We start from the raw sequence: 27,149 nt of genomic DNA, 5'->3' as shown, positions 1-27,149 counted from the left end.
ATTTCACTTGGAGTATCCAGGTCTCCCATAGGATACCTTAGATAAGCTCAAAGCCATTGGATACTTCCTAACAACTTTTGAAAGTCATTTAGTCTCTTTAAACTATCCTTCTAAATTTCTAATTTTTGAGGCTTATTTTTTTGGGAAAAACATATGACCTAAATACTGGAAAGGTGGGTACTTCTGCACTTTCTATGGAAATAAGTAAGCCTTCAAGACTAAGGCTCTGTTGTAGTAGTTCATATGTCTCAAGTAAAACTCCTTCATCCATATAATGTCATCCATATAATGGATGATAAAAATCAGTGGAAATTGATCTCTAACCTGAGCTGCAAACTTCTGGCATAAAGTGGCACTGTTTGCTACACCCTGAATTAAGATGCTCCATTGATATTGCTTCTATGCCTCTCTGATATTAAATGAGGGGATATCAAAAGCAAGCCTTTGGCAATCTTGTGGTGATAAAGGGGTGGTATAGAAATAATTTTTTATCTCTAAAATAATATTATGTGTGCCTTTTGATATCATTGTAGGAGAAGGCAGTCCTGGTTGTAATGTCGCTATCAGCTGCATGGTTGCATTAACCTCCCTTATATCCTGAAAAAGTTCCACTTTCCAGATTTCTTTTTAATGACATAAATTGGAGAATTCCGTGGTGAATAAGATGGTGTAACGTGTCCATTATTCAGCCCTTTTTTTTGTTTGTGCCCTGAAGGTTACTCAGAATTATGGTTGCCATAAAATGTAGAAATATGGACCTGTATAATACAGGCCCTAAATAAGGAATAAAAATTTATTATACAAATAAACTCTTCAGTTACAAACATCTACTCTGCCTCAGTTGTTTGCTGTCTTCTTTCTAAGTTGATGAGCAGGACATCCTTGAATAAGTTGGTTGTATTCTCTGTACCCTAATTTCCTTCTCTGTATGCTTAGAATTAAAATCACCTTTCCCATCTGGAATTATAGAAAAAAATCTTTCTAAATTCCTGCTATGTCTGTTTCTTCATATTTAATACAGTGATAATAAAAATATAGTAACATAAAATTTTTGTAAATTTAAATAAACTAGCACATGTAATAGCTTATTATAGCAAATATTAATATGTGATGGATATTACAGTGTCCTTGGAATATGTTGATCACTTACTATTGGAAAATACCTTGATAGTAAAGAAAATTTATAATTTTTCTTCTAGGTAAATCAATATGGACAATAACGATGAATATTTACTTAACTTCAAAGGCTATAACTTTCAACGATCTCTAGTTAAAATGAACATAGTGGAAAACATCGACGATCAAGAAATTAGAGATGATGATGTCTTCATTGTCACATATCCAAAATCTGGTGAGTGGAATAAATAGGCCATATGACATTTGTCTTTGTTTTGTTTTTTGTTTGTTTGTTTATTTATTTATTTATTTATTTATTTTTTGAGACAGGGTTTCTGTGTCACTTTGGAGCCTGTCCTTGAACTAGCTCTTGTAGACAAGTTGGCCTTGAACTCATATAGATCTGCCTGCCTCTGTCTCCCATATTTCGGGATTAAAACTATGCACTATCACCTCCCGGTATTTTGGTTTGATAATCAGTGCATAAATATTCTTCTTTCTACCCACTGTCATTTCAACAATATTAGTTTCTTTTCTCACTGCTGCACCAGAATACATCATCATGTTGAAGAATTCCCAATGGCAGGTGAAGGTTCCTTGTCAACTTCCATCTGCAGTGAACTTGATGAACTTAATCTAGATAACCCCCCATACAAGTCCAATGATTTGTCTCCATGAATATCCTAAAACCCATCAGACAACAGTATCTGTAATCATAGCAACCTACAATTTAGAACAACATATGGTCAAAACATAAATAAAACTCAAGTCTCTATGGGTAAACACACTTACCATGTATATATTGTAATTTATTGTGGAAAAATGCTGGGGGGTGGGAATCAAATATGAAACCAGCAGCAGCTCTTTGGTAAATGATGTCAAGATGCCTTAGCCTGTTGAACAGGTGTGAGATATTCAAAAACGATTTCTGCAAAAGATACATGTTTTATTATGCAGAGACAATGATTACATTTAAAAAAACATGCAATTCTGTGCACAAAATTTCTATTACAGCTGTAATGTACATAAAATTCTCAAAAAAAATCTTCTTAAAACAGTGAGTCTTCCTGGAAGCCTTGAGGTTTGTGAAGCTAATCAGGACAAGCAAACACAGACACTCCCATTTAACTCCTGTTTTCTGTTGGACATGAAGATAAACTGAAGTTCCTTTTGTAAAGGTACTTCTACCTCAGCAAAAGATGAAACTTACAAGTCTTGGAATAAGTTTTTTGCAGTGGTGAACACAGACTACATAGTAAAGCAATAGGTGTGAAGATTTCACATCCACACCCCACTCTCAATGTCCATGTACAATAACACCAAGATTTTATGTCTCTATTTGACGATTTCAGTAAATAAAGATGTTTTGCAAAAATATTTCTTTGTTCATATCAAATCATACTTTGCTTCCATCTTTGTAATGTTTAATGTGGTACAGAATGAAGGGTCCTGTGAGGCAGTTAGTGGTTCACTGTAGAAAATAACCAAATAATTCAGTCACAGTAGATACACTGGGTGCTTTTAGAAGTCCTCAAGAAGACTGAAATAGGCAATGAATGTTTATATTATGCCACACAGGATACTGACACATTTAGTGTCATAAGCCCTGGAGTCTGGGATATTTTGGCATAATCAGCTCTTTCAAAATTTCAGGCTCTGCTTATGTAGTGCACCATCAATCCTCACTGGGAATAGTGGCTAGTTAATCAAATCTAAACTGGTACCAATGAATTATCTAGAATAGCCATTAATATTTAAGGATTCATCAAATCTACACTGCCACCAATGAATTATCTGTGTTAGCCATTAATAATTAAGGCTAAACCTAAGCATAACAGTATTTGATCACATGGGATCAATTCTTAAAGGGAATAGAATTGGAATTTTGCACTTATTTACCAAATAATTCCACTGTATGATTTGATCTAATAGTCCAGAGACCAAATGTCTATAACACCGAAATCTTTGGTTTCCTCTTTCTACATGTATGCTATGATCAATTACTGGGAATATAGTAAGAAGTATTTGAGAGTACAAAGAAAGATAAGGAGTAGAAAATAGAAATATTTAATTCTTTTAGTTTTTTTCACAGTTATAAAATATAAGTAAATAATGTAGTCATTTCAGAAATGAGTCAGAATTGCCCATAAACAGCATAGCATAGAACATACAGACACTAGAAGAAACATCTGGATTATCACGACCAATCAGCACATCTTTGTAAGTGAGAAAAAAACAGAGAGTTATAGAGTTCAGCCTTACTGACTTGAGTGTTTGATACCGACAATGGGGAATAAAAAAGGGGCACATCCAAGCCTGCCTCGAGTGCTAAAGGAAAAAAAAAAAGCTCTAAATTATTTGTAAACTGGATGACATTAGTGTTAGTATTCATTATTAAAACCTTCTTCAGGATTGAAAACAGGATTGTTATTTGTTCTTACAGGTACCATCTGGACACAACAGATCCTCAGCCTGATTTATTTTGAGAGACACAGGAACAACACTGAAAACATCCAAACAATAGACAGAGCACCATTCTTTGAGTACAATATTCATAACGTGGACTTTGCCAAAATGCCATCACCTCGTATCTTTTCTTCCCACCTCCCGTATTATTTGGTACCAAAAGTTTTCAAGAACAAAAAAGTCAAAGTATGTCAGAGAGCTTAGTGACTTACTGTATCCATGAAATGCCTTCTCTAAATACTGAATAATTAGGCTATTCCAATGTTTTGCCACTGTGATGCAGCTGCTATGAACATTCTTGCGTGTGTCTCCTGGTACTCTCCCAGCAGCTTTCCTAGAACCCACACCCATGAATAGAGCTGCAGAGCCACAGTGACCAGAGTACTCCACTTACAAAGGTGGTGCAATAATTATGAAGAAAGTGGATTTGTCATTTTTTTGCAGAAATGTGTAAAAGATGACTTATTAATATTTCCCTAATAACTTGACATATCAGACTTTTAGATGTTTATCAACATGGCAGCTAGGAAAAGGTGTCTCAAATGTATGTTAGTTTGCATCCTCATCCTCATAATGGGAGTGCCAATGTTAGATGTTTTGTGGCCATCACTATTTTTGATTGTGTGAAAAGAGTCTATCAATAGCCTAATATTTTATTACATTCTTCTGTTCAGTTTGCTTTCTATCCCTTCTAGAAATGAATCTATTTTAGCTCATCCTCATTGCTTTTCTCATGTATGTTTTCATCAGCAACATTCTTAATTTTAGTGTTATCAAACTGATTGATTTTTTGTTGTTTTTTCATATTTTTATTTAAAAATTACTTTTCATCCTTATATACCAACCTCAGTTCCCCCTCTATCCTCTTTCCTTGTCCTCCACCTATCCCATTCTCATTCCCCATCCACTTCTCGGAGGGAGTAAGGCTTTCCTTCAGAAATCAACATGTCTGGAATACTAACTAGAGCCAGGAGCAAGCCTCTCTCCTGATATCAAGGCTGAGTAAGGTAACCCATTATAGGGAATGGACTCCAAAAAGCAAGTTCAGGCACCTCCGATGGTCCTGGTGCGACTGCCAGGGCTCCCTCCAACAGATCAAGACACATAACTGTCACCTACATGTAGAGGGTCTAGTTCCGTCCGATACAGGTTCCCCACCTGTCAGTCCTTAAACCCTGAGCTCCCACTAGCCTGACATATGCTAAATGTCCTTCTCCATCTTTTTTGAATAATTTTAGTTTAAAATCTATTTTCTTAGATATTAGGATAGTTACACCCACTTGTTTCTTTGGTCCATTTGCTTGGAATATCCCTTCCTAACCCTTACTCTGAGGTAATCACTGTCATTGAGTTTGAGGTGTGTTTCTTTTATAAAGCAGATTGATGAGTCCTGTTTTTGTATTCTTTCTGATAGCCTGTCTCTTTTCATGAGTGAATTGAGAATATTTATATTAAGAGATATTAATGACCAGTGATTTTTAATTGCTGTCCTATTTAATTTTGGTGGTGGTGGTAGTATTTGTGTGCTTCCCTTTGGGGCTTGCTGGTATGAGGTTACCTGCTAGCTGTATTTTTGGTGGGCCAGCTAGCTTCCTTTGATTGGAGTTTTTCTTCTAGTACTTTCTGTAGGCCTGGACTTGTGGCTAAGTATTGCTTCAATCTGGTTTTTTTCATGGACTATCTTGTTTTCTCTATCTATGATGATTGAGAGGTTTGCTGGTTATAGTAGTCTGGGCTGGCATCCATGATCTCTTATTGTCTGCATAACATTTGCCGAGGACCTACTTGCTTTCAAAATTTCTGTTGAGAAGTTTGGTGTAATTCTTTAGGTTCTATCTTCTTATGTTACTTGGCTTTTTTTCCTTTGAAAGTCTTGGTATACTTTTTCTTATTCTGTATGTTTAGTGTTTTAATTAATATATTTCAAGAATGTATTTTTTGGGGTCTAATATATTTGGTGTTCTGTATGCTTTTGTACTTTCATAGGCATTTAATTCTCTAGGTTGGGAAAGTTTTCTATAATTTTGTTGGATATTTTCTATGCCTTTGAGATGGTATTCTTCTCCTTCTATTCTTATTATTTATAGGTTTGGTTGTTTCATATTGTCACAGATTTCCTGGATGTTTCACGCTAAGAATTTGTTGGATTTAACATTTTTTTGGCTGATGAATCAATTTCCTCTATTGTTCTTCAACTACTGAGATTTTATCTTCCATATCTTTCATTCTATTGGTTATGCTTGCATCACCAGTTCCTGTTCATTTACCCTGGTTTTCCACAACCAGAATTTCCTCAGTTTGTGGTTTTTTTATTCATATGTATCGAGCTCTACATTTTTCTCTGCTCCTCTCCCTGCCTCTTCCCTGCAACGTTCAATCCTCCACCGATTTGTATTTTCTTTATTGCCTCTATTTGAACTGTTTCCTTCTCTTGCTTGATTGTTTTTTTTTTTCTGGCATTCTTGACTGTCTTTAAAGGTTTTATTGATTTCTTCCACTGTTTTTTTTTTTATTTTTTACTCCATTTTTTTTTCATTTTCTCTTAAGGGCCTTCATCATTTTCATAAAGTAATATTTAAGGTCATTTTCTTCTGCTTCATCTGTGTGTTGGGATGTTGTTGCCGAACCACCCATTTCTGGTGATGCCATGTTGTTCTTTATGATTTTGTATGTATTTTTAACTGCTGTCTACCTATTTTTTCCTCCGATTGGTACAAGTGGGTTCTGTAGTTCTGGTGGTTTGCTCTTCCTCCAGGCGCAATTCTGGCTTCTTCTTCTGGGTGCAGTTTGAGCCTGTGGTTCCAGGAGTTTCAGTCCCTTCATGTGTAGGTCAGCCAGTGGGTCCTGCAGCAGGGGATGGTTGATAGGAGAGAGAGCTGTTGCCTGATTTCTTGGGGTTCTGTGGTTGACAGAAATGTGGGGTTTAGGGCCTAGAGAGCAGGTCTTTCCAGCCGAGATATCAGATACCCACCTGTTTCTTCCTGGTGCAGGTTGGGTCAGTGGGGTCTGTCTTATTTTTCTTTTAAATTAATTCACATTAGAGATTTTTTCCTTGCTTTAATCCTAGAGATACGTTCTCTGTCTTTTGGTTTTTCTTTCTTATTCTTTTCCTCACTCCCTTACTTTATTTCTTTTATGAGAATATTTCATGTAGCCAAAGCTGGCATGAGCTCCTCCTCCTGTCTTAGATACCCAGGTGATAATGTGGACAGACACCTACAGATTATTGCTTCTATGTGTGAATTTTTATGCTTCTTATGCTCTTAATTCATGTTTACATTTTTTTCCTGAAAGATATGAAGGAAAAGCTCATTTTTCTTTGACTATCATAGGTTACTAGTTATGTCAATGTAATTATTATTTTTTGTTTTCAGATTTATCTCCTCTGTTATCACATAATACCCATAAATTGACCCTCATAGGTAGTGAATTTTACTTTTAAATTTTTAACTAAAAATTTTATATAATATATTTTGATCACATAAGGCAAATTTATGTTCAATATTTATGAACATTACAAATAATAAGCTTTTTGAGAATTGAGCTACATTCTATTTAATTTTAATTTTTACTGTTTTTAAAAAAGAAAACAAGCTATCTTTTTTCATTATACATATCAATCCAAGTTCTTCTTTCTTCCTCCCCTCATCCCTTTCCCTCCACATAGCCCTCTACACTCTTACCCCCCTACACACTCATTAGACAGGCTAAGGCACATTGCTATGGAGAAGGTCCAAGGCCCTTCCTACTATATCTAGGCTGAGCAATGTATCTATCCAAAGAAAATATTTTCCCCAAAAGCCAGTACAAGCAGTAAGGATAAATCCTGATGCCACTGCCAGATGTCCCTCAGTCTGCCCCAGCTATGCAACTCTCACCCACATTCAGGGGGTCTAGTTTGGACCTATGTTTGGTACTTCCATGTTCAACTGGAGTTGGTGAGCTCCCATTAACTCAGGTAGAGTGTTTCAGTGGGTGTACCCATCACGGTCTTGACCTCTTTTTAAACTACATTTTTAAACATGAAATGCCATAAGAAAGGTTATTTACTATAGTACTCGTTGTAATACCAAAATATATATAAAAACCATTAGACTTTGTACAGCTCAAAGACTAGAAGAAATAATTATGCTTATTGTTACAATTGAATATTATAAAATTGTATTTAAAAACTTATAACCATATCCAAGATTTGATTAAAGAAATAATTACATAATTCTTCCTACAGATTCTTTATATATACAGAAATCCTAAAGATGTTTTGACCTCCTACTTTCATTTTTCAAATTTGATTGTTATACTTGAAGCCTCAAATTCTGTGGAAACATTTATGCAAACATTCCTAGATGGAAGAGGTAAGTATTAATTCATTGACCCATACTCAAATGAATTACATAAAAGATGCAAGTAAGCCAAATTCTCAGACATATAGAATAAAGTATAAAGAAATGGTACAAGACATTTCTTTTTGAAAGGAACAAGAAAAGAATACTGGAACAAGAAAAACAATAACAGACAAACAAAAAACAAAACACAAAGAACTTATTTCTAGTGACAACTGCATGTCAACTCTATGCATTATCAACTTTGTTTTCTATTTCTATGTACCATTTGAGGATTGTCAGGATTACAAAGGTAGGTCATACAGGAAGTATATTGGTTTACAGATATTCTATCAATTCCATCCAACTAATGGCAAAGGTAGAATAATCCATTCTGGCAGAGGAAATGCTGAGGGTTGTTGTACATTTTGCTTGAGCCTGTGTATGTATGGCTTTATACTACAGCTATGGAATTGTTCATTCTATTACATAGGTGTATTAATTAAGGCAAGAGGCTTATCATTGTAGATAGAAGTTTCTGTCTCTCATGGACCTGCAGTCAGTCAGTCCCAAAGAAACACAGAGGCTTATGTTAATCATATATAAATTGTTTGGCCTATTAGATCAGGCTTATTATTAACTAGCTCTTACAACTTAAGTTAACCCATAATTCTTATATATGTTTAACTACATGACTTGGTACCCTCTTTGTGTGCAGCATTTTCATCTTGCTTCATCTGGAAGATGACTGTCTCTGCCTTTCCTCTTCCCAGAATTCTCTATGTCTGGTCACCCCATCTATACTTCCTGCTTGGATACTGGCCAATCAGTTTTTATTAAACCAATACAAGTGACAAATCTTTACAGGGTACAAGAGCATTATTTCACAGCACATCCCATGTGGAATCAGAATTTCACTTGCTTGAAAGATGATATTCAGATTCTGTACCACTGCAGACAGTGAACAAGAAGAGAAACAGAGACTTATGCCCTTTATGGAGAAGTAGGAATAAGAAACAGTATGTTTTAAAGCCTCCTGCAGTCTCAGGCTCTTTATTTCTCTACTACTTCTTTCCTACTCCTGTAGTAATAATACATAGGCAAGTTTCTATGAATGTCAGGAAATTGTTTTCCCAAACCACTAAACATTTTAAATAGAAATATAGACATCCATTGTAGGCCCTCCATTTTATTTAGTATTATTATTATTATTTATTTTTACATAAAATTTCCACCTCCGCCCCTCCTCCAATTCCCTCCCCCTCCCCTCCTCCTCCTCCCCTCTCTCTTCAGTCCAAAGAGCAGTCAGGGTTCCCTGCACTGTGGGAAGTCCAACGTCCTCCCCCATCCATCCAGATCTATGAAGGTGAGCATCCAAACAGAGTAGGCTCCCACAAAGCAAGTACATGCAGTAGCATCAAAACCCAGTGCCATTGTCCTTGGCTTTTCAGTCAGCCCTCCTTGTTCAACACGTTCAGAGAGTCAAGTTTGATCACATGCTCCATCAGTCCCAGTCCAGCTTGCTTTGGTGAGCTCTCATTAGATCAGCCCCACTGTCTCAATGGGTGGGTATACCCTAGCTGTCCTGACTTTATTGCTCATGTTCATTCTCCTTCTGCTCCTCATTTGGACCTTGGAAGCTCAGTCCAGTGCTCCAATGTAGGTCTCTGTCTCTAGCTTCATCCATCGCCAGATGAAGGTTCTATGGTGATATGCAAGATATTCATCAGTATGGATATAGGATAGGGCCATTTCAGGCTCCTTCTCCTCAGCTGCCCAAGGATATAGCTGGGGACATCTCCATGGACACCTGAGGACACCTCTAGAGAAAAGTCTCTTGTCAATTTCAAAATGGCTAACTTAATTAAGATATATACTTCTCTGCTCCCATATCCACCCTTTCTCCATCCTAGCCCTGCCATTCCCCCAAGCTCTCCCCATCCCCCCTCCCCCCTTCTCACTTTTTTCTCCCCATCTCCCCTTACCTCCACCCCAACCGCACTCCCAAGTTTCCAATTTTTGCCTCAGTGGAAAAATGGATAAAGAAAGTGTGAAATATGTATGCATTAGAGTATTACTCAGCGGTAAAAAAAAATAGCACGTTGAATTTTGCATGCAAATGGATGGAAATAGAAAACACCATCCTGAGTGAGGTAACCCAGACCCAAACAGACGAATATGGTATGTACTCATTCATAAGAGGATTCTAGCCATAAAAAAAGGACATTGAACCTATAATCCTTGATCCTAGATAGCTAAATAAGAAGTTGAACCCAAAGAAAAACATATAGTTATCCTCCTGGATATTGAAAGAAGACAAGATTGCCTCCATTTTATTTCTAAAAATTCCAAACCAGAAAAAAAAAGGCACAGACACACAGCTTGGCATTCTCACTTGTTACTTTTCCTCCCAGTGGTAGGAAGCAATTGGTTTGACCACATAAGAGGCTGGTATGAACACAGGCATGACTTCAATATTATGTTCCTGAGCTATGAAGATATGAAGAAGGTAAGATGAGGTAGCTGTATTTTTAAATGATTCCTTTTACACCATACTTCTCTTGGTTGAAATACAGTCTGCCAGTTATCTTCATACTTTATTCTTCTTTGGGCTTTTGTTGAAGATGATTCCTAATGTCCAGCCTCTGCCTCATCCACTGGACATTCTCTGTATTCTGTTCTCTATGTAAAATCTTTTCTGATATTTTCTTATGCAACCACCTGTGTTAAAAGCAACCCCAAAACTTCACACCACCAATGACTTTCATAATTAAAAAACTTTATTATCACATATTAATTACATCCATTAGTGATATTTGATGTTATATTCTTGCCAATTAATAGGGTGTACATTGATCTTACCTTGCCACGCTTCTGGCATTGTCATTCCTTTCTTCCCCCGCAGACGTTCCTCAGTTGCTAAACACAATTCTACTTTAAGGTTGACTGTTCAGTTTCAACATATAAGAGAACACACGAAATTTGTCTCATTGTCTGGCTTATTAACTTAAGCTGATGTCCTGAACTTCATAAATTTTACTGCAGATGACAGAATTTCATTTCATTTTTACTTCTGAATGTTAATTTATTTTATATATGGTATATGACATATATCATAAAGTCTTTAGTCTTTCAGCTGTTGGTGGACACTAGGGCGAGCACATGTATTGTGGTTGAAATGTATAGCAACAACACTAGATAACAGTAAGGTTTTGAATGGTGACTTCATTTCCTTTGACTATATACTCAGGGAGGCTACAGCTCACTACTAAAGGCTAGAAAACAGCAGTGAGGCATGTAACTACTATAAAATGTGGACAAATAGAGCCATAGACTAAAATTTGACTGATTTCTCCCTCTTTTAAAAAATAATCTTGGAGCATCTCTAAGGTGAATCTATAGAATAATTTTTGATTGATCATAATTGAACAGTATCTTAATATGCTGTGTAAAAAAAGAGTTAACGTTCATCTCATTCTGGTACTTATTGACATATTGATTGATGGAAAATAAGTGAATGCTTCTGTGTGACAGGCTTCAAAACAAGAGTAAAGAAGGGCTTACCTTTTTATAGAGTTCATGCTCTAACAAGGAAGGCAAATAGTCAAAAAGCAAATACCCAAATTAAAAAATCCATAAGCGTATCTTGACTGGGTACATGGCAAAGTGAGTATAGGGACTTCCAATGTGTGCCTGAAAACGCAAATTAAATCATTACAACCTTCATAAAAATGGAAGGCCAGAAATAACCCCATAAGTTTGTGTTCTGAGCTCCACCCATGCACCATGGCACTAGTTCCTGTCTTGCAGCAAACACATTGCATACACACACACACACACACACACACCTACATACTATTATTTTTAAACTTTTAGAGATTTTAGATTAGAAAGTGTAGTTATTAAAGATGCCAAATAAAATGTTAGTATTCATATAAAGGCTTCTGGTATAATTGAAGGTAATGGCTTCTCTGGAGGTAAAAGTCACATGGGATTCACAAATTAATACATACGAATTAACAAAAAGAAAATAGCTAAAATCAAAATACAAGAGAGAATTTTATGTGAAGCAATACAGTACTTAGAACCAAGTAAGGAAAGGACTTGAACATTAAAGGTGTGGGGCAGGGGACAAGAAACTAGTATGTGAGACTGAAGTCAGGACTACACAAGATCTGTGGGTCATGCTTATGATTATTTTTGTAATCCCAAAGTAATGAGGAGACGTTTAGAGTTATAAAAAACTACAGCAATGGAACAAAATTAGTATCTTTGGAATATCATTCGCCATCATGAGTTTAAAACTGAAAGTGGTAAATGTTAGTAGACCAGTTAAAGATGAGGATTTACCCACTCAATATTCTCATACATCATACCCATAATTATAAATGAAATTAATATTTTTAAACAGAGAGAAAACTACCAATATTTTCTAGTAATTATGATTTTACCAATGTTAAGAAAATTTTGGTGCCTTCCTTGTCCATTGCTGTGAAATAACTTTGTAATTTTTGTCTAATGCTTCTTGCTTACTTCTCCACTGATTATCCCACTAAGACAATAAACCAGTTTATTTCAGATAAGTTTGGTGAGAAGTGGCGTCCCTAGGAACTTCATGACTATACAGAAACATTGCTGTTTTCCTTTCCCAAAAACAGAGCAATGGATAAAATGCAGTGTTAAAAGATTCCTATTTATGGGACTAAAGTATAGGTATAGCAAAAAGTTATCCTCATTCATGAGGACATCCATTGTTTGGAGAAAAGATGAGGCTTACTACTAGGAAGAGACACATTTGGTGGGGTTCTAATAACATACATATTTCAGTTCCCTAAATACATGGTAGAATTATGATTCATGTCCTAATAGCTTCTTTAACTCGGTGCTTATTTATTCCAGATGCATTTTCCTTTAAAATGTAAACATGAACAAGCAAAAGAATCTAGATACTTTAATTTACCTGAAAAGACATCAGAATCTCCTTAATGGCAAATCCTCAAAGGATGTGAGGGACTTAATTTTTCCTTCCTATATGTGTTTATTTTTCCTTTGTATGTTCCAACTGGCCAAAGTCTGTAATAAAGAATTGGATTCTGTATTATGTGCCCCACTGTAGTAGTCACTGCAGACTGAATATGGGGGAAATCAGAGAGGGGTTCCTAGATTTATATGAAAAGCAGTTTGCTCTTTCATAAAATGGGGCTCAGAATTATGAACAGAGAAAAGTGGGGGATTTAGGAAATGTCTCTTTTGCTGAGAAACTATCCTGCACAAACAACATGGGGGTCAGAGGAGTCTAATGTACTGCATCACATACAAAACTGCCTATTTAGGTTTTGTTAATTTATTCCTTTTATGGAGATAGCATCTCAGTCTGTAGTCCTAGCTTGTCTAGAACTCTTTATTTAGACCAGTGTAGCCTTGAGCTTACAGAGATCCGCCTGTCTCTGCCTTCTGAATCGTAGAATTAAAGTTACCCACCTCACCAAAGACAGGCAAAGTTCTTCATACAGGGGCCAACATATTTTTCTTCTTATTCTGTAGTATTCTGAGAGTTAAGTTTGATACTACCCCTGGCTCCAAGTTCGGCTCTGCTGAGTTCATCTGAGTTGAAGTTTCTACTAAAATTATTCATTGAGATTACTTTTTATTAATTAAAGACAGTCTGTTTTAAATTTGTTCTCATTGGTAGTATTGGGTTGATGCTGTATAAATTTTTGTCTTTTACCTCCTTGAATATAATATTATGTTTAAATTATGTCCAAGAACTCCATTATTGGCAACATCAAAAATTCTGTTATCTTTTTTCTTTTTCTTTCAGCTGCATTGCTCTATTTTTCATGTTATTTCTGCTCTTGGTTTTGTGGTCAGTCATTGTGCGTCAAAGCCATTTGTGTAAATCATTTAGCATTAGGATCCTATTATTTTATTCACCACAACACACTAAGTTCCTTCCACAAATGGCCACATACAAAGATGGAGACTAACACACTCTAGTTACCTTAGCAGGGCCCTAAACCTTCTGGTATACAGAAACAAACCCATCTCTGTTTTTTGTATTTAATGCATAGACTCCTCGGAATCTCAGCTTTCATTAAATATGGAAGGGATTTCAAGCTTCTCTTAATCAATATATATTTTCACATCTACAAAGGTAATTCATGTGTCATTCTTATTTATTATTTTTATTCTTGAATTGGGGATAGTGCTTCTTCATCATGAAGAATGTCGCAACTTCTCTGGGTGAAACTAATCTTTCATAAACAACTACTTTACTCCTACTCAGTTTATCAACCCCAATTGCACTCTTTGTTATGATTTTAAAATCCATCACGTGAAATGCGCCATTTCACCATCATGACTTGTTATGTAACTTTTTGTCACTTCCAATATCCAAATTCTTTTTGGCAAGCTGAACCCTAGGATCATTGAACCATAACTTCCTATTTTTTTCTCCTCTCATTCCTGAATATCACCACACTATCTTCTTCCTGTATTAATTTCTTCAAGCTTAGTACTTGGCATGAATGGAGACATGCAGTTGTATCTTTATTGACTTATTTTACTTACTGTGATGTCCTCAATGTCATCAAGGCTTATTGCATCATACATCAGAATTCCCTCTCTCTGTCTGCACATCCCATTGTATTTATGTTCCATAATCTATATAAATTTGACTTGTTTCCACATTTTAGCTGTTGCTCATACTGATGCTGTGAATATGGATGTACAAATCTTTCAGAGATTTTGGGTTCAACTGTTTGGAATCAGAAGTGAAAGCCAGAAGTGGAGTAGTTGGATAATACAGTGGTTCTGGCTTTGCTTTATGAAGCAACTGTTATACATTTCCCTTTGCAAATGAACCACTTTATATTTCTACCAGCAGCACCAGCGCTTATGGTTTTCTGTCATTTGTTAAGGAATAGTCATCATAATAGGACGCAAATGGTGTGCACTTCTTGTCGGTTTCCACTTCCAAATGACTCGTGATAGAGCATTTTTCTCCTGTGTTTAATGGATGGTTCTAGACTCCCTTTGAGAATCGTTTATTTAAAGTTTTAGCTAGGTTGGTTTTGTTGTAGTTGATTTCTGAGGGTAATCCTGTATCAGATAAATGACATAAATCCTGTTCCCATTCTATAGGTGAACTTTTCACTTCATTGAATCTGTCCCCTTTTACATAGGAGTTAAGTTTAGTATAATCAATTTAATGTTTTTTTTGGCTGTCTGTACCTGTTGAGGGATATTCATAATATGACTGTGAAATCCTGTGTGATAAATCATTCTGTTTAAGTCTCTCTAAGAACATTGTAGTTTAGGCCCTTGCTTTTATGTTTGGCCAATTTTCATTTGTTTGAAATACATTGTAAGGTGAGAATTCTGCTTTGTTCTTTTGCTTACAGACATCTGATTTACCCAAGAACATTTGTTGGAATGAATGATGTTCCCATTTAACGTTCTTAACAGCCATATCAAAAATTATTTAACCATTATAATTGAGAGATTATTTCCTGGAAAGTCTATTCTCTCCTATTGGTTGATTTCTATATTCACATCATAAGTACACTGTTAGAATCACCATGACATTAAAATACTCTTTTGTGGGTAGAGATGGTTCAGTAGGTAAAGGGGTTTGCTGCCAGTCCTGATGAGCTAACTGCAATCATTGAAGCACACATGTTAAAAGAAAAGTAGCTCTACGATGTGTCAAAATTTCATAAAAATTTTGAATATATTTTCTTTTCCTCCTTTCTTTTCTTTTTTCTTTTTGCAAAAATGAAAAAAAAACACTGCAATTTTATTACAGACTGCATAGAATTTGTGGATTGGTTCTATAGCATCTTTAAAATAACTGTCCTCAATTTCCCGATGGTGGCACACACTTTATTCCCAGTACTTAGGAGGCAGAGGCAAACATATCTCTGTGAGTTCTAGGCCAGCCTGGTCTACATAGCGAGATCCAGGACTGGCTTCAATACTTCAGAGAAATCCTGTCTCAGAAAAATTAAATAAATAAATAACAACTATTTTCCAATTCATCAGTGTATGCTGTTCTGTTTGTTTCTGTTTTTTTCTTTCATTGATGTTTTGTTGGTTTCAGCAGACCTGTTTCTAACATTTTCTACATTTATTCCTAAGTTTTTTAATTCTACCTTTTAGAGTTCATGTATTTTAATCTTACTTTACTGTTACTCATCACTAGTATTTATAAGTATAACTAATATTTGTGTGTTGATTTTGATTTTATATCTCACAGCTTTGTAAAATCTCACTGTTCTAGCAGATTCTTTGCTTTCCCTCGGTTTTGTGTTTCATATGAGACCATACTGCTGTTCATTTTGCAGAGAACGTTTTACTTCTTTCCCTCTCATTTAGATGTTATGTTTCTCTTTCTTGACTAAATTATCTGCCTATTATTTCCCAGTAATATGTTAAATGGAAGTAGTAACATCTGATGGATTGCAGACATCAGATAAAAATGATCATATTCTCAATCAACTGTCTTTCTAGCCAAAAATATTGAATTCACAGTTGTTTTGCATGGATGCACTTCAGTTCTTCTCATTTTTGATGTTTTTATTTAACAAAGATATTGAGATGGGTGCAGTAGCTCCTACCTCTAATCCCAGCCATTATGGGATGTTATGAAAGAAAGACCATCTTAACTTTGAGAGCAGCGTAGACTACATACTGCATTCCAGACCAGCTTAGGCTACAAAGTCTCAAAAGTGCTGTGTTTTATTAATAGTTTATTCTGGATCAATGACAATAAATAATAATTTCAGTTTTTCTTCACCTGTTTCTATGATGTTTTCATGTGTTGAACAATCTTTGCCTTCCAAAAGTAAATCCTAGCTGTTCATGTTACACACTGGGCTGTAACTCACACCTCTATTATAAGGTCAGTGACTTCTCAAACCATGACTTATTCAGGACCTCAGTGGCTCAGTGCTTAAAATCTGCAGTTTTCTGGAGAAAGAACTGAGTGAAGAAGATATGGATGCTGTTGTGAGACAAGCTACATTTCAGAACATGAAATCTGACCCCCGAGCAAATTATGAAGATGTATTAAGAAACGACATTGGGAGAAGAAATTATCAGGGAACATTTCTCCGCAAAGGTGAAATTTATTGTTCTGTAGTAGCAAAAGAAATTGTTGAGTTCTCCTGGAGTATTTTGGAGAAATAATATGTGTTTTTAAAGTATTTCTCCAGGTGATAATGATGTTTGGAAGCAAGAAATATTGCAGTTGACAAAGAACCTGAAGGGTTTCTAATAGTTTTAGTAAAAAATCTGAAAATTAGACAATTTCACTTAGTAAATAAATATTGCTTTCTTTCCTTATAAGGCACACACTCAAGTTTTAAAGTATGTCAGCAGTATTATCCTAGGATCTAATTCATCATGTGCTATTGTTTTTGGGAAATTTCTTGCCTTATTTTGGTTTGGTTTTGTTGGGTGTGTGTGTGTCTGAGAGAAAGAGAGAAAGAGAGGTTGAGAAAAAGAGAAAGTGACAGAGACAGAGAGACAGAGACAGAGAGAATGAGTGCTTCTCAGTGTAGTCTAAGCAACCACGGCTACCTTAACTTCATAATCCTCCTCCTGTGTCTACTGCACACCCTGCATGAAATTATGATTACAGATATGGTGATGCACTGCCTAGGCAAGAACAATTTTATTTACTATTTTTCTAGGATATTGGACAAGTAAACTTACTGTCTCTTTATATTGAAAACAAAATTAAAAATGTTGCTTCCTCATGTGTGAGACTTTTTCATCATAATAATTAGAGCAATGCCTTAGTAAATTTATTTGACATAAATTCAATAAATTGAACAGTCAATAAACTTGTTTTGATCTCATTATATGCCCAGAGATATGGGTAAGAATGAATATTTTCCTCTTGATACCCTTTTAACTTATTATTGCTGTGAGTATTAGCTTATATTTAAATATTGCTGGGTTTTTATATTTTTCAGGAACTCTTTTATTTTGTCTCTTCTGCCACTTAACATGGATTCTCAAATCTCACTTCTCACCAATCCTAAATGTCTTACCCATGATTGCTCGCCATCCATTCCAAATGCAAACAATATATCATCCTCTCAGACAAATAGGAAAATCAAATAGATATTTTCATTTTAACTAGTGTAATGATCATTTCCAATTCCTACTTAGTAAAATCACAAACTTAACTGTTCTGAAGCTCTGTGTCACCTTGACATGATTTGCTAAAACCTCTGGGTCTCATTTTTTTCTGTTTAAAAATGAAAAAAACCAAACAGCATATACCTCAAAATCTGTGTTTGAAATACACTGTGTTTGAAGTCTAAGTGTTTTCCTAGTATAATGATTGGCCCATAGAAAAAAATGTGCTTTTAAAATTCCTATTTTTTTAACCTCTAAGGTGTTTATCTTTTCTTTTTAAAAATTGGCTACAACTCAGTGGTAGTAGCTAGTGATACCTATTTATTATGTTGCTGCTCTGAAGTTTCTTCTGTGATGAGAGGAGAAATAGCCAACTTAACCCTCTGGAGAACTCAGTGATGTGCAGTGTGAGCTGTAGAGAGTAGAGTGAGTTGGGTGAACTGTTTCCCGATACTGCTACTTATATAGGTGCTAACCTGTGCTTCTCCCATTAGGAACCATTGGAGACTGGAAGCATCACTTGACTGTGGATCAGAATGAAAGATTTGATAGAATATTCTACAAGAACATGAAAAACATTCCCTTAAAGTTCATCTGGGATACAAATGAGTAGAATTTTAATTGCCATGTGAACTAATTGCATAAAAATGTACTAACCAAAGACCATACTTAAATATTAAAATTAATTTCTTCTTATTATTTAATTATGAAACATAAAGCACAATTCTTTAATGAAATAATTAGCTTATGCTTAGTTTGCTGGCCATAACATCGATTTCAAAGGTAGTTTTTAGCATTGTTATCGTTCACAAAATTGATATAACAGAAAACATAAAACATGGCTTGTAGTCTTCAGAGATTCTTCTATAGTTCACATTTTCTTTACCTTTAATTAAATTAGCATCAAATAGACACTAAAAATTCATTTAATCTTTTACTTAACTTTAATTGATTGCTTTCAAAATCAATACGACTCTTCAAATGTGCTGTGTGAAATAAAGAGAGATGTCATATAAAAACATTTATGCGTTTAAAATTAATATAACAGATCTTAGTAAAGACATAAAAGTCAAAGATTAAACATATGCTGGTTTAAGTGTGGATGCCCAGGATCTGGGCTCACACCTAGAGACATATGGGGGTTCAAAGGCCATGCTGCTATTGGGTCCATGCCATTTTAAATGACCTGCACTAACAAACAGGTTCATGGGGACACCTGAGACCAGGATGCTGCAAAGGACTATGTCTGAATCCATCATCCAGTCACAGCTGGGATCTGTATTGATGGGTGAGGAGCAAGGAGCAAGGGGGTATCTTTCCCTTGCCCACACCTCCATGCGGCAGATCGTAGGGCTAGCTCTCTCACTTTCTGTCTTCAGGGTCTGCTCACCCACACCTGCACATCCATTCTACTATTTATCCATCATCTGTCCATCATTCCATCCATCCATCCATCCATCCATCCATCCACTCTTTCTTACTCCGTAAATCAGTATTGTGCGGGGAGAAAAGTACATAGGAGTGTGAAAAGCCCATGCTTCATCTATAAATCTGGTGGATAAAAAATACAGAGTATGAATTATTAACAAAGTATGATTAATGATTGGCAAGGTAAATGAAGTTTTGCTAATTTAATTGTGAAACAGAGTATATTAGAATGTCATAATTACCACTCCAGGAGAAGGCTCACATATAAGAATATTTGGGCAGTACAAATTCGCCTTAATGAAAGGAAAAAAGAAACAATGTTGAGTGGGTGGATCTAGGAAGCATTGGAAGGGGAAGGAGAATATGATCAAAACATATATAACAAACAACTAACAAAACTAACAGAACTAACAAAAATAGTTTAAAACAAGTGAAAAAAGTAAAGAATTTGGCAATTTGTCTTTACCTGAACTTGGGAAGATAACACTATGAAACGCTTTCTTTGGGAGTCTAAAAACAATGAAACAAACTGTTGCTTTAAAAGCTATGATGTAGGAGGTGAAGAGAGGGCTTAGTAGGTAAGAGCACTGGTTGCTCCTGCAGGACACTAGGATTTGGTAGCCAGCACCCACATACTAGCTCACCAACACCCTTTAATTCCAGTTCTAGAGTATCCAATAATTTCTGACCTTCTCAGTAACCAGCATGCAAATGATATATGTGCAGGCATGTAAGCAAAATGCTCACATGCATTAAAAAAATAAACCTTAAAATAAGATGTAGGTGCTAGAGAAATGGTTCTGCAGCTATGAACATGTATTGCTCTTGCAGAGGACTAGAGTTTGGTTTCCAGCACCTATATTAGGCAGCTCACAAAGCCCCTACAACTCAGGATCCAGGAGATCTGGCATGGGCACCTGCTTTCACATGCATATACTCACATGCATAGACATAACTATAAATCCTTTAGAATATATAAGCGGGCAAGAACACAGCGCTTAAGGAATTAGCAATATTTGATATCAAATTATATTTGGTAAGGGCAAGGATGGAGAACAGAATATAATTAATGTAAGAGAAAAAAATATTCATTACTGAGCCTGTCTGGGCGCTGGGATCGAATCTGAAGGCTGCCCGGCCGGCGGGAATTCCTTTGTTTCAGTAGCCTGCCTGCAGCAAGCAAGGTAGGCACTTTGTTTATGAGCTACCCAACCAGCACGGAGATCTGATCTCGGCACCAGGAGAGCCATCACTGGGGCACCTAAAGAGCCATCACGGAGAGTGCCATTGCTGGGAAGGTACATCAGTGGGCAAGGAAACCTGATCTTGTAAAAGAAGATCCTTAGAGAAGCATTCGGAGGAAGAGATGGGTAGGCACCAATGCAAGAATTCACCCAACAATCTGAAAAACAACATGAAACCACCAGAACCCAGCGACCTCACAACAGGAGGACATGAACACCTTAATCAAGAAGAAGTAGAAAAAATGGACTTTATGAAAGTGATTGACTACCTTAAACAGCATGTAAAAAATGCCCTTATAGAAATAGATAAGTATAACAGAAAGTTTGAAGAATTGAATAAAGCGGTGAATGATACCCTAGGAATCCAAGGAAAAACAATCAAACAGATAATGGAAACAGTTCAAGACTTAAGAACTGAATTGGAGACAAGGAAGAAAACACAAACAGAGGGCCGGCTAGACATGGAAAATATTGGTAAACGCATAGAGACTACAGAAATAAGCATAACCAGCAGAATACAGAGATAGAAGAAAGAATCTCAGATTCTGAAGATACCATAGAGAAAATAAACACACTGATCAAAGAAAACAGCAAGTCCAACAAACTCTCATCACAAAACATTCAGGAAATATGGGACACAATAAAAAGACCAAACCTAAGAATAATAGGAGTAGAAGAAGGAGAAGAAGTGCAGCTCAACGGTCCAGAAAATATATTTAATAAAATTATAGAGGAAAACTTTCCCAACCCAAAGAAAGATGTACCTATGAAGGTTCAAAAAGCATACAGAACACTGAATAGGCTGGATCAAAAAAAAATCCCCTCACCATATAATAATCAAAACACGAAGCATACAGAATAAAGAAAGAATATTAAGAGCTGCAAAGGAAAAGGGCCGAGTTACTTATAAAGGTAAACCTATCAGACTTACACCTGACTTCTCTATGGAAACCATGAAAGCCAGAAGGTCCTGGATAGACGTTCTGCAGAAACTAAGAGACCATGGATGCAAGCCCAGACTACTATACCCAGCCAAGCTTTCATTCACCATAAGTGGAGAAAACAAAATTTTCCAGGATAAAAACATATTTAAACAATACGTAGCCACAAATCCAGTCTTACAGAAAGTACTAGAAGGAAAATCACTAACCAAGGAGTCCAACAATGACCACAATAACTCAGACATCTAGAGACCCTTCACCAGCGCAACCCAAAGAAGGGAAACACACAAACTCTACTACTAAGAAATTGACCGGAGTTAACAACCACTGGTCATTAATATCACTTAATATCAATGGACTCAACTCACCTATAAAAAGACACAGCCTAAGAGATTGGATACGAAAACAGGATCCAACATTCTGCTGTTTACAAGAAACACACCTCAACCACAAAGACAGGCACCTACTCAGAGTAAAGGGCTGGGAAAAGGCTTATCAAGCAAATGGACCTAAGAAACGAGCAGGTGTGGCTATACTAATTTCTAACAAAGTTGACTTCAAACTTAAATCAATCAGAAGAGATGGAGAGGGACATTTTATACTCATAACAGGAACTATTCATCAGGATGAAGTCTCAATCCTGAATATCTATGCCTCTAATATAAAAGCACCCACGTACGTAAAAGAAACATTACTAAAACTCAAGGCAGCCATCAAATCACACACACTAATAGTAGGAGACTTCAACACTCCTTTCTCACCAATGGACAGGTCAATCAGACAGAAACCTAATAGAGAAATAAGAGAATTAATGGAGGTAATGAATCAAATGGAATTAACAGACATCTATAGAACATTCCACCCAAATAGGAAAAAATATACCTTCTTCTCTGCAGCTCATGGAAGCTTCTCGAAAATTGACCACATACTCGGTAACAAAGCAAAACTCCACAGTAACAAAAAAAATATTAGTAACCACCTGTGTCTTATCAGATCACCATGGATTAAAGTTAGAATTCAACAACAAGGCTACCCCCAGAAAGCCTCCAAACTCATGGAAACTGAACAGTCAATTACTGAACCACACCTGGACCAAAGAAGAAATAAAGAAAGAAATTAAAGTCTTCCTTGAATTCAATGAAAAGAAAGAAACAACATACTCAAACCTATGGGACACTATGAAAGCAGTCCTAAGAGGAAAGCTCATAGAACTAAGTGCCCACTTAAAGAAAATGGAGAAAGCACACATTGGAGACTTAACAGCCCACCTGAAAGCGCTAGAAAAAAAAGAAGCAGACTCACCTAGGAGGAGTAGAAGACTGGAAATAATCAAACTGAGGGCTGAAATCAACAAAATAGAAACACAGAAAACAATCCAACGAATCAATGAAACAAAATGCTGGTTCCAGGAGAAAATCAATAAGATTGATAAACCCCTATCCAAACTAATCAAACGGCAGAGAGAGAATATGCAAATTAATAAGATCAGAAATGAAAAGGCGAACATAACCACAGAAACAGAGGAAATTCAGAGAATCATTAGATCTTACTACAAAAGCCTGAATGCCACAAAACTGGAAAACGTAAAAGAAATGGACACTTTTTTAGATAAATACCATATAGCAAAGCTAAACCAGAAACAGGTGAACATTCTAAATATACCTGTTAGTCGCGAAGAATTAGAAACTGTTATCAAATCCTCCCTACCAAAAAAAGCCCAGGACCAGATGGCTTCAATGCAGAATTCTACCAGAACTTCCAAGAAGACCTAATACCTATACTCCTTAATGTATTTCACAATATAGAAACAGAAGAGTCATTGCCAAATTCCTTTTATGAAGCTACAGTTACCCTGATACCAAAACCACACAAAGACTCAACCAGGAAGGAAAATTACAGGCCAATCTCGCTCATGAACATCGACGCAAAAATCCCCAACAAAATACTGGCAAACTGAATCCAAGAACACATTAGAAAAATTATCCATTATGATCAAGTAGCCTTCATCCCAGAGATGCAGGGCTGGCTCAACATATGAAAATCTATCAATGTAATCCATCATATTAATAAACTGAAAGAAAAAAACCATATGATCATTTCATTAGATGCTGAAAAAGCATTTGACAAAATTCAACATCCCTTTATGATAAAAGTCTTGGAGAGACTAGGGATACAAGTGTCATACCTAAATATAATAAAAGCTATATACAGCAAGCTGACAGCTAACATCAAATTAAACAGAGAGAAATTCAAAGCCATCCGACTAAAATCAGGAACACGACAGGGTTGTCCACTCTCTCCATACCTCTTCAATATAGTGCTTTTAGTTTTAGCAATAGCAATATGACAACATAAGTGGATCAAGTGGATTAGAATTGGAAAGGAAGAAATTAAACTTTCGTTATTTGCAGATGATATGATAGTGTACATAAGCGACCCCAAAAACTCCATTAAAGTTCTCCTACATCTGATAAACACCTTTAGTAATGTGGCAGGATACAAGATCAACTCCAAAAAATCAATCGCCCTCCTATACACAAAGGATATGGAAGCAGAGAAGCATCACCTTTCACGATTGCCACAAACAGCATAAAATATCTTGGGAAAACTCTAACTAAGGAAGTGAAAGATCTATTTGACAAGAACTTTAAGGCATTCAAGAAAGAAATTGAAGAGGATACCAGAAAATGGAAGGATCTCCCTTGATCTTGGATTGGGAGGATCAACATTGTAAAAATGGCAATTCTACAAAAGGCAATTTATAGATTCAATGCAATTCCCATCAAGGTCCCATCAAAATTCTTCACAGATCTTGAGAGGGCAATAATCAACTTTATATGGAAAAACAAAAAACCCAGGATAGCCAAAACAATCTTATACAATAAAGGAATTTCTGAAGGCATTACCATCCCTGACTTCAAACTCTATTACAGAGCTATAGTAATGAAAACAGCATGGTACTGGCATAAAAACAGAGAAGTCACCCAATGGAATCATAAAGAAGACCCAGATTTTAACCCACAAACCTATGAACACCTCATTTTTGATAAAGGAGCTAAAAGCATACAATGGAAGAAAGAAAGCATCTTCAACAAAAGGTGCTGGCACAACTGGATGTCAACCTGTAGAAGAATGAAAATAGACCCATATTTATCACCATCCACAAAACTCAAGTCCAAATGGATCAAAAAACTCAATATCAATCTGAACACACTGAACCTGATAGAAGAGAAAGTGGGAAGTACACTACAACAGATGGGCACAGGAGATCGCTTCCTATGTATAACCCCAGCAACACAGACATTAAGGGAAACATTGAGTAAATGGGACCTTCTGAAACTGAGAAGCTTCTGTAAAGCAAAGGACACTGTCACTAAGACACAAAGGCAACCTACTGACTGGGAGAAGATTGTCACCAACCCCGCAACAGACATAGGTCTGTTCTCCAAAATATATAAAGAACTCAAGAAACTAGACTTTAAAATGCTAATTAACCCAATTAAAAAATGGGGCACGGAACTGAACAGAGAATTCTCAAAAGAAGAAGTTCAAATGGCCAAAAGACACTTAAGATTATGCTCTACCTCCTTAGCAATCAGGGAAAATCAAATCAAAACAACTTGAGATATCATCTTACACATGTCAGAATGACTAAAATCAAAAACACCAATGATAGCCTTTGCTGGAAAGGTTGTGGAGGAAGGGGTACCCTCATCCATTGCTGGTGGGAATGCAAACTTGTGCAACCACTTTGGAAAGCAGTGTGGCGGTTTCTCAGGAAATTCGTGATCAACCTCCTCCTGGACCCACCAATACCACTCTTGGGAATATACCCAAGAGATACCCTATCATATGACAAAAGCATTTGTTCAACTATGTTCATAGCAGCATTATTTGTTATAGCCAGAGCCTGGAAACAACCTAGATGTCCTTCAATAGAGGAATGAATGAAGAAAGTGTGGAATATATACACATTAGAGTATTACTCAGCGGTAAAAAACAATGACTTTTCAAATTTTGCATGCAAATGGATGGAAATAGAAAACACTATCCTGAGTGAGGTATCCCAGATACAAAAAGAGGAAAATGGGATGTACTCACTTATAATTGTTTTTTAGCCACTAATAATGGTCATTGAGTCTATAATTTGTGATCCTAATGAAGCTAAATAAGAAGGTGAACCCAAAGAAAAACATATAGTTGTTATCCTGGGTATGGGAAGTAGACAAGATTGCCGGGCAAAAAATAGGAAAATTGGGGGATGGGGTGGGATGGGGGTAAGGGGAGATGGGGAGAGAAAAGTAAGAACGGGAGAATGGGGATAACTTGGGGAAACGGGATGATTGGGAGAAAGGAAGTTTGGATAGAGGAGCAGGGAATCACATAACTTAATTAAGGGAGCCATCTTAATGTTGGCAAGAGACTTGAACCTAGAGGGGCTCCCAGGTGCCCAGGGAGATGTCCCCAGTTAGCTCCTTGGGCAGCTGAGGATAGGGAACCTGAAATGACCCTATCATGTATCCATACTGATGAATATCTTGCATATCACCATAGAAGCTTCATCTGGCAATGGATGGAGATAGAGACAGTGACCCACACTGGAGCATTGAACTGAGATCCCAAGGTCCCAATGAAAAGCAGAAGGAGGGAGAACATGAGTAGGGAAGTCAGGACCATGAGGGGTTCACCCTCCCACTGAGGCAGTGAGGCTGATCTATTGGGAGCTCACCAAGGCCCTCTGGACTGTGACTGAAAAAGCATGGGATAAAACCGGACTTTTTGAACATGGTGGACAATGAGGGCTGATGAGAAGCCGAAGACAATGGCACTGGGTTTTGATCCTACTTTATGTTCTGGTTTTGTGGGAGCCTAGCCAGTATGCATCTTCACCTTCCTAGACCTGGATGGAGGGAGGAAGATCTTGGACTTTCCACAGGGGAGGGAACCCTGACTGCTCTTCAGACAGGAGAGGGAGGGGGAGAGGAGTGGGGGGAGTAGGAGAAGAGTGGGAGGAGGGGAAGGGAAATGGAAGGCTGGGAGGAGGTGGGAACTTTATTTTTCTTTCAATTAAGAAATCATTAAAAAATATTCATTACTGTTAGTATATAGCTAGGAGATTTTAATTTCAGAAATGAAATGTGAATATGGCTGATGTATATTATATATCTTGTTGTTAGGCTTTCCTCTTCTAAGTTAAACATCCACATCATATTAGAATATTTACTAAAGAAAATTCTAGAGTAGGTTCTATCTGGAGTGGTAGAAATTAGCTTCTTTTCAAAATCTCTTAAGATTTCAAATTTTTAACTTTTCTAAAACCCAACTGAATTTGCATGAAACATTTTTAAATGTTCATGGAATTTTTTCTTTTTGGTTGATATGATCATCTTTCTAATGTGTTGACCATGATGTTAGATGAGCATCCTACAGATGCTGTTGACATTATTGAAAATATAAACAAATCACAGGGAAAGCTGTGTAAA

General features: G+C 36.4%; 1 protein-coding gene and 1 pseudogene across 1 annotated transcript; both read left to right on the top strand.

Moving 5' to 3' along the window:
• Positions 1-1,209: 1,209 nt before the first annotated feature.
• Positions 1,210-18,666, top strand: LOC121450000 (amine sulfotransferase-like). The gene is made up of 6 exons (XM_041654658.1): positions 1,210-1,351; positions 3,560-3,768; positions 7,811-7,937; positions 10,319-10,413; positions 16,839-17,025; positions 18,548-18,666. The coding sequence occupies exons 1-6, from the start codon at positions 1,210-1,212 to the stop codon at positions 18,664-18,666; spliced, it is 879 nt and encodes a 292-aa protein (XP_041510592.1).
• An 8,378-nt stretch (positions 18,667-27,044) lies between these two features.
• Positions 27,045-27,149, top strand: part of LOC121449287 — an 81,375-nt pseudogene continuing 81,270 nt past the window's right edge.

The sequence above is a fragment of the Microtus oregoni genome, unplaced genomic scaffold (genome assembly GCF_018167655.1).
Source record: "Microtus oregoni isolate MIOR12 unplaced genomic scaffold, Mior012 000006F_ref0000085, whole genome shotgun sequence".
NCBI lineage: Eukaryota > Metazoa > Chordata > Mammalia > Rodentia > Cricetidae > Microtus > Microtus oregoni.
This window is presented reverse-complemented; position numbering and strand designations above follow the sequence as displayed.

What these genes read in the sequence shown, in the direction of transcription:
- LOC121450000 (XM_041654658.1), top strand. Translation starts at nt 1,210, where the DNA reads ATGGACAATAACGATGAATATTTACTTAACTTCAAAGGCTATAACTTT. An exon ending in AACATTCCTAGATGGAAGAG is followed by an intron (nt 7,938 to 10,318) that starts GTAAGTATTAAT and finishes TTTTCCTCCCAG; the next exon opens with TGGTAGGAAGCAATTGGTTT. An exon ending in GCTATGAAGATATGAAGAAG is followed by an intron (nt 10,414 to 16,838) that starts GTAAGATGAGGT and finishes TGACTTATTCAG; the next exon opens with GACCTCAGTGGCTCAGTGCT.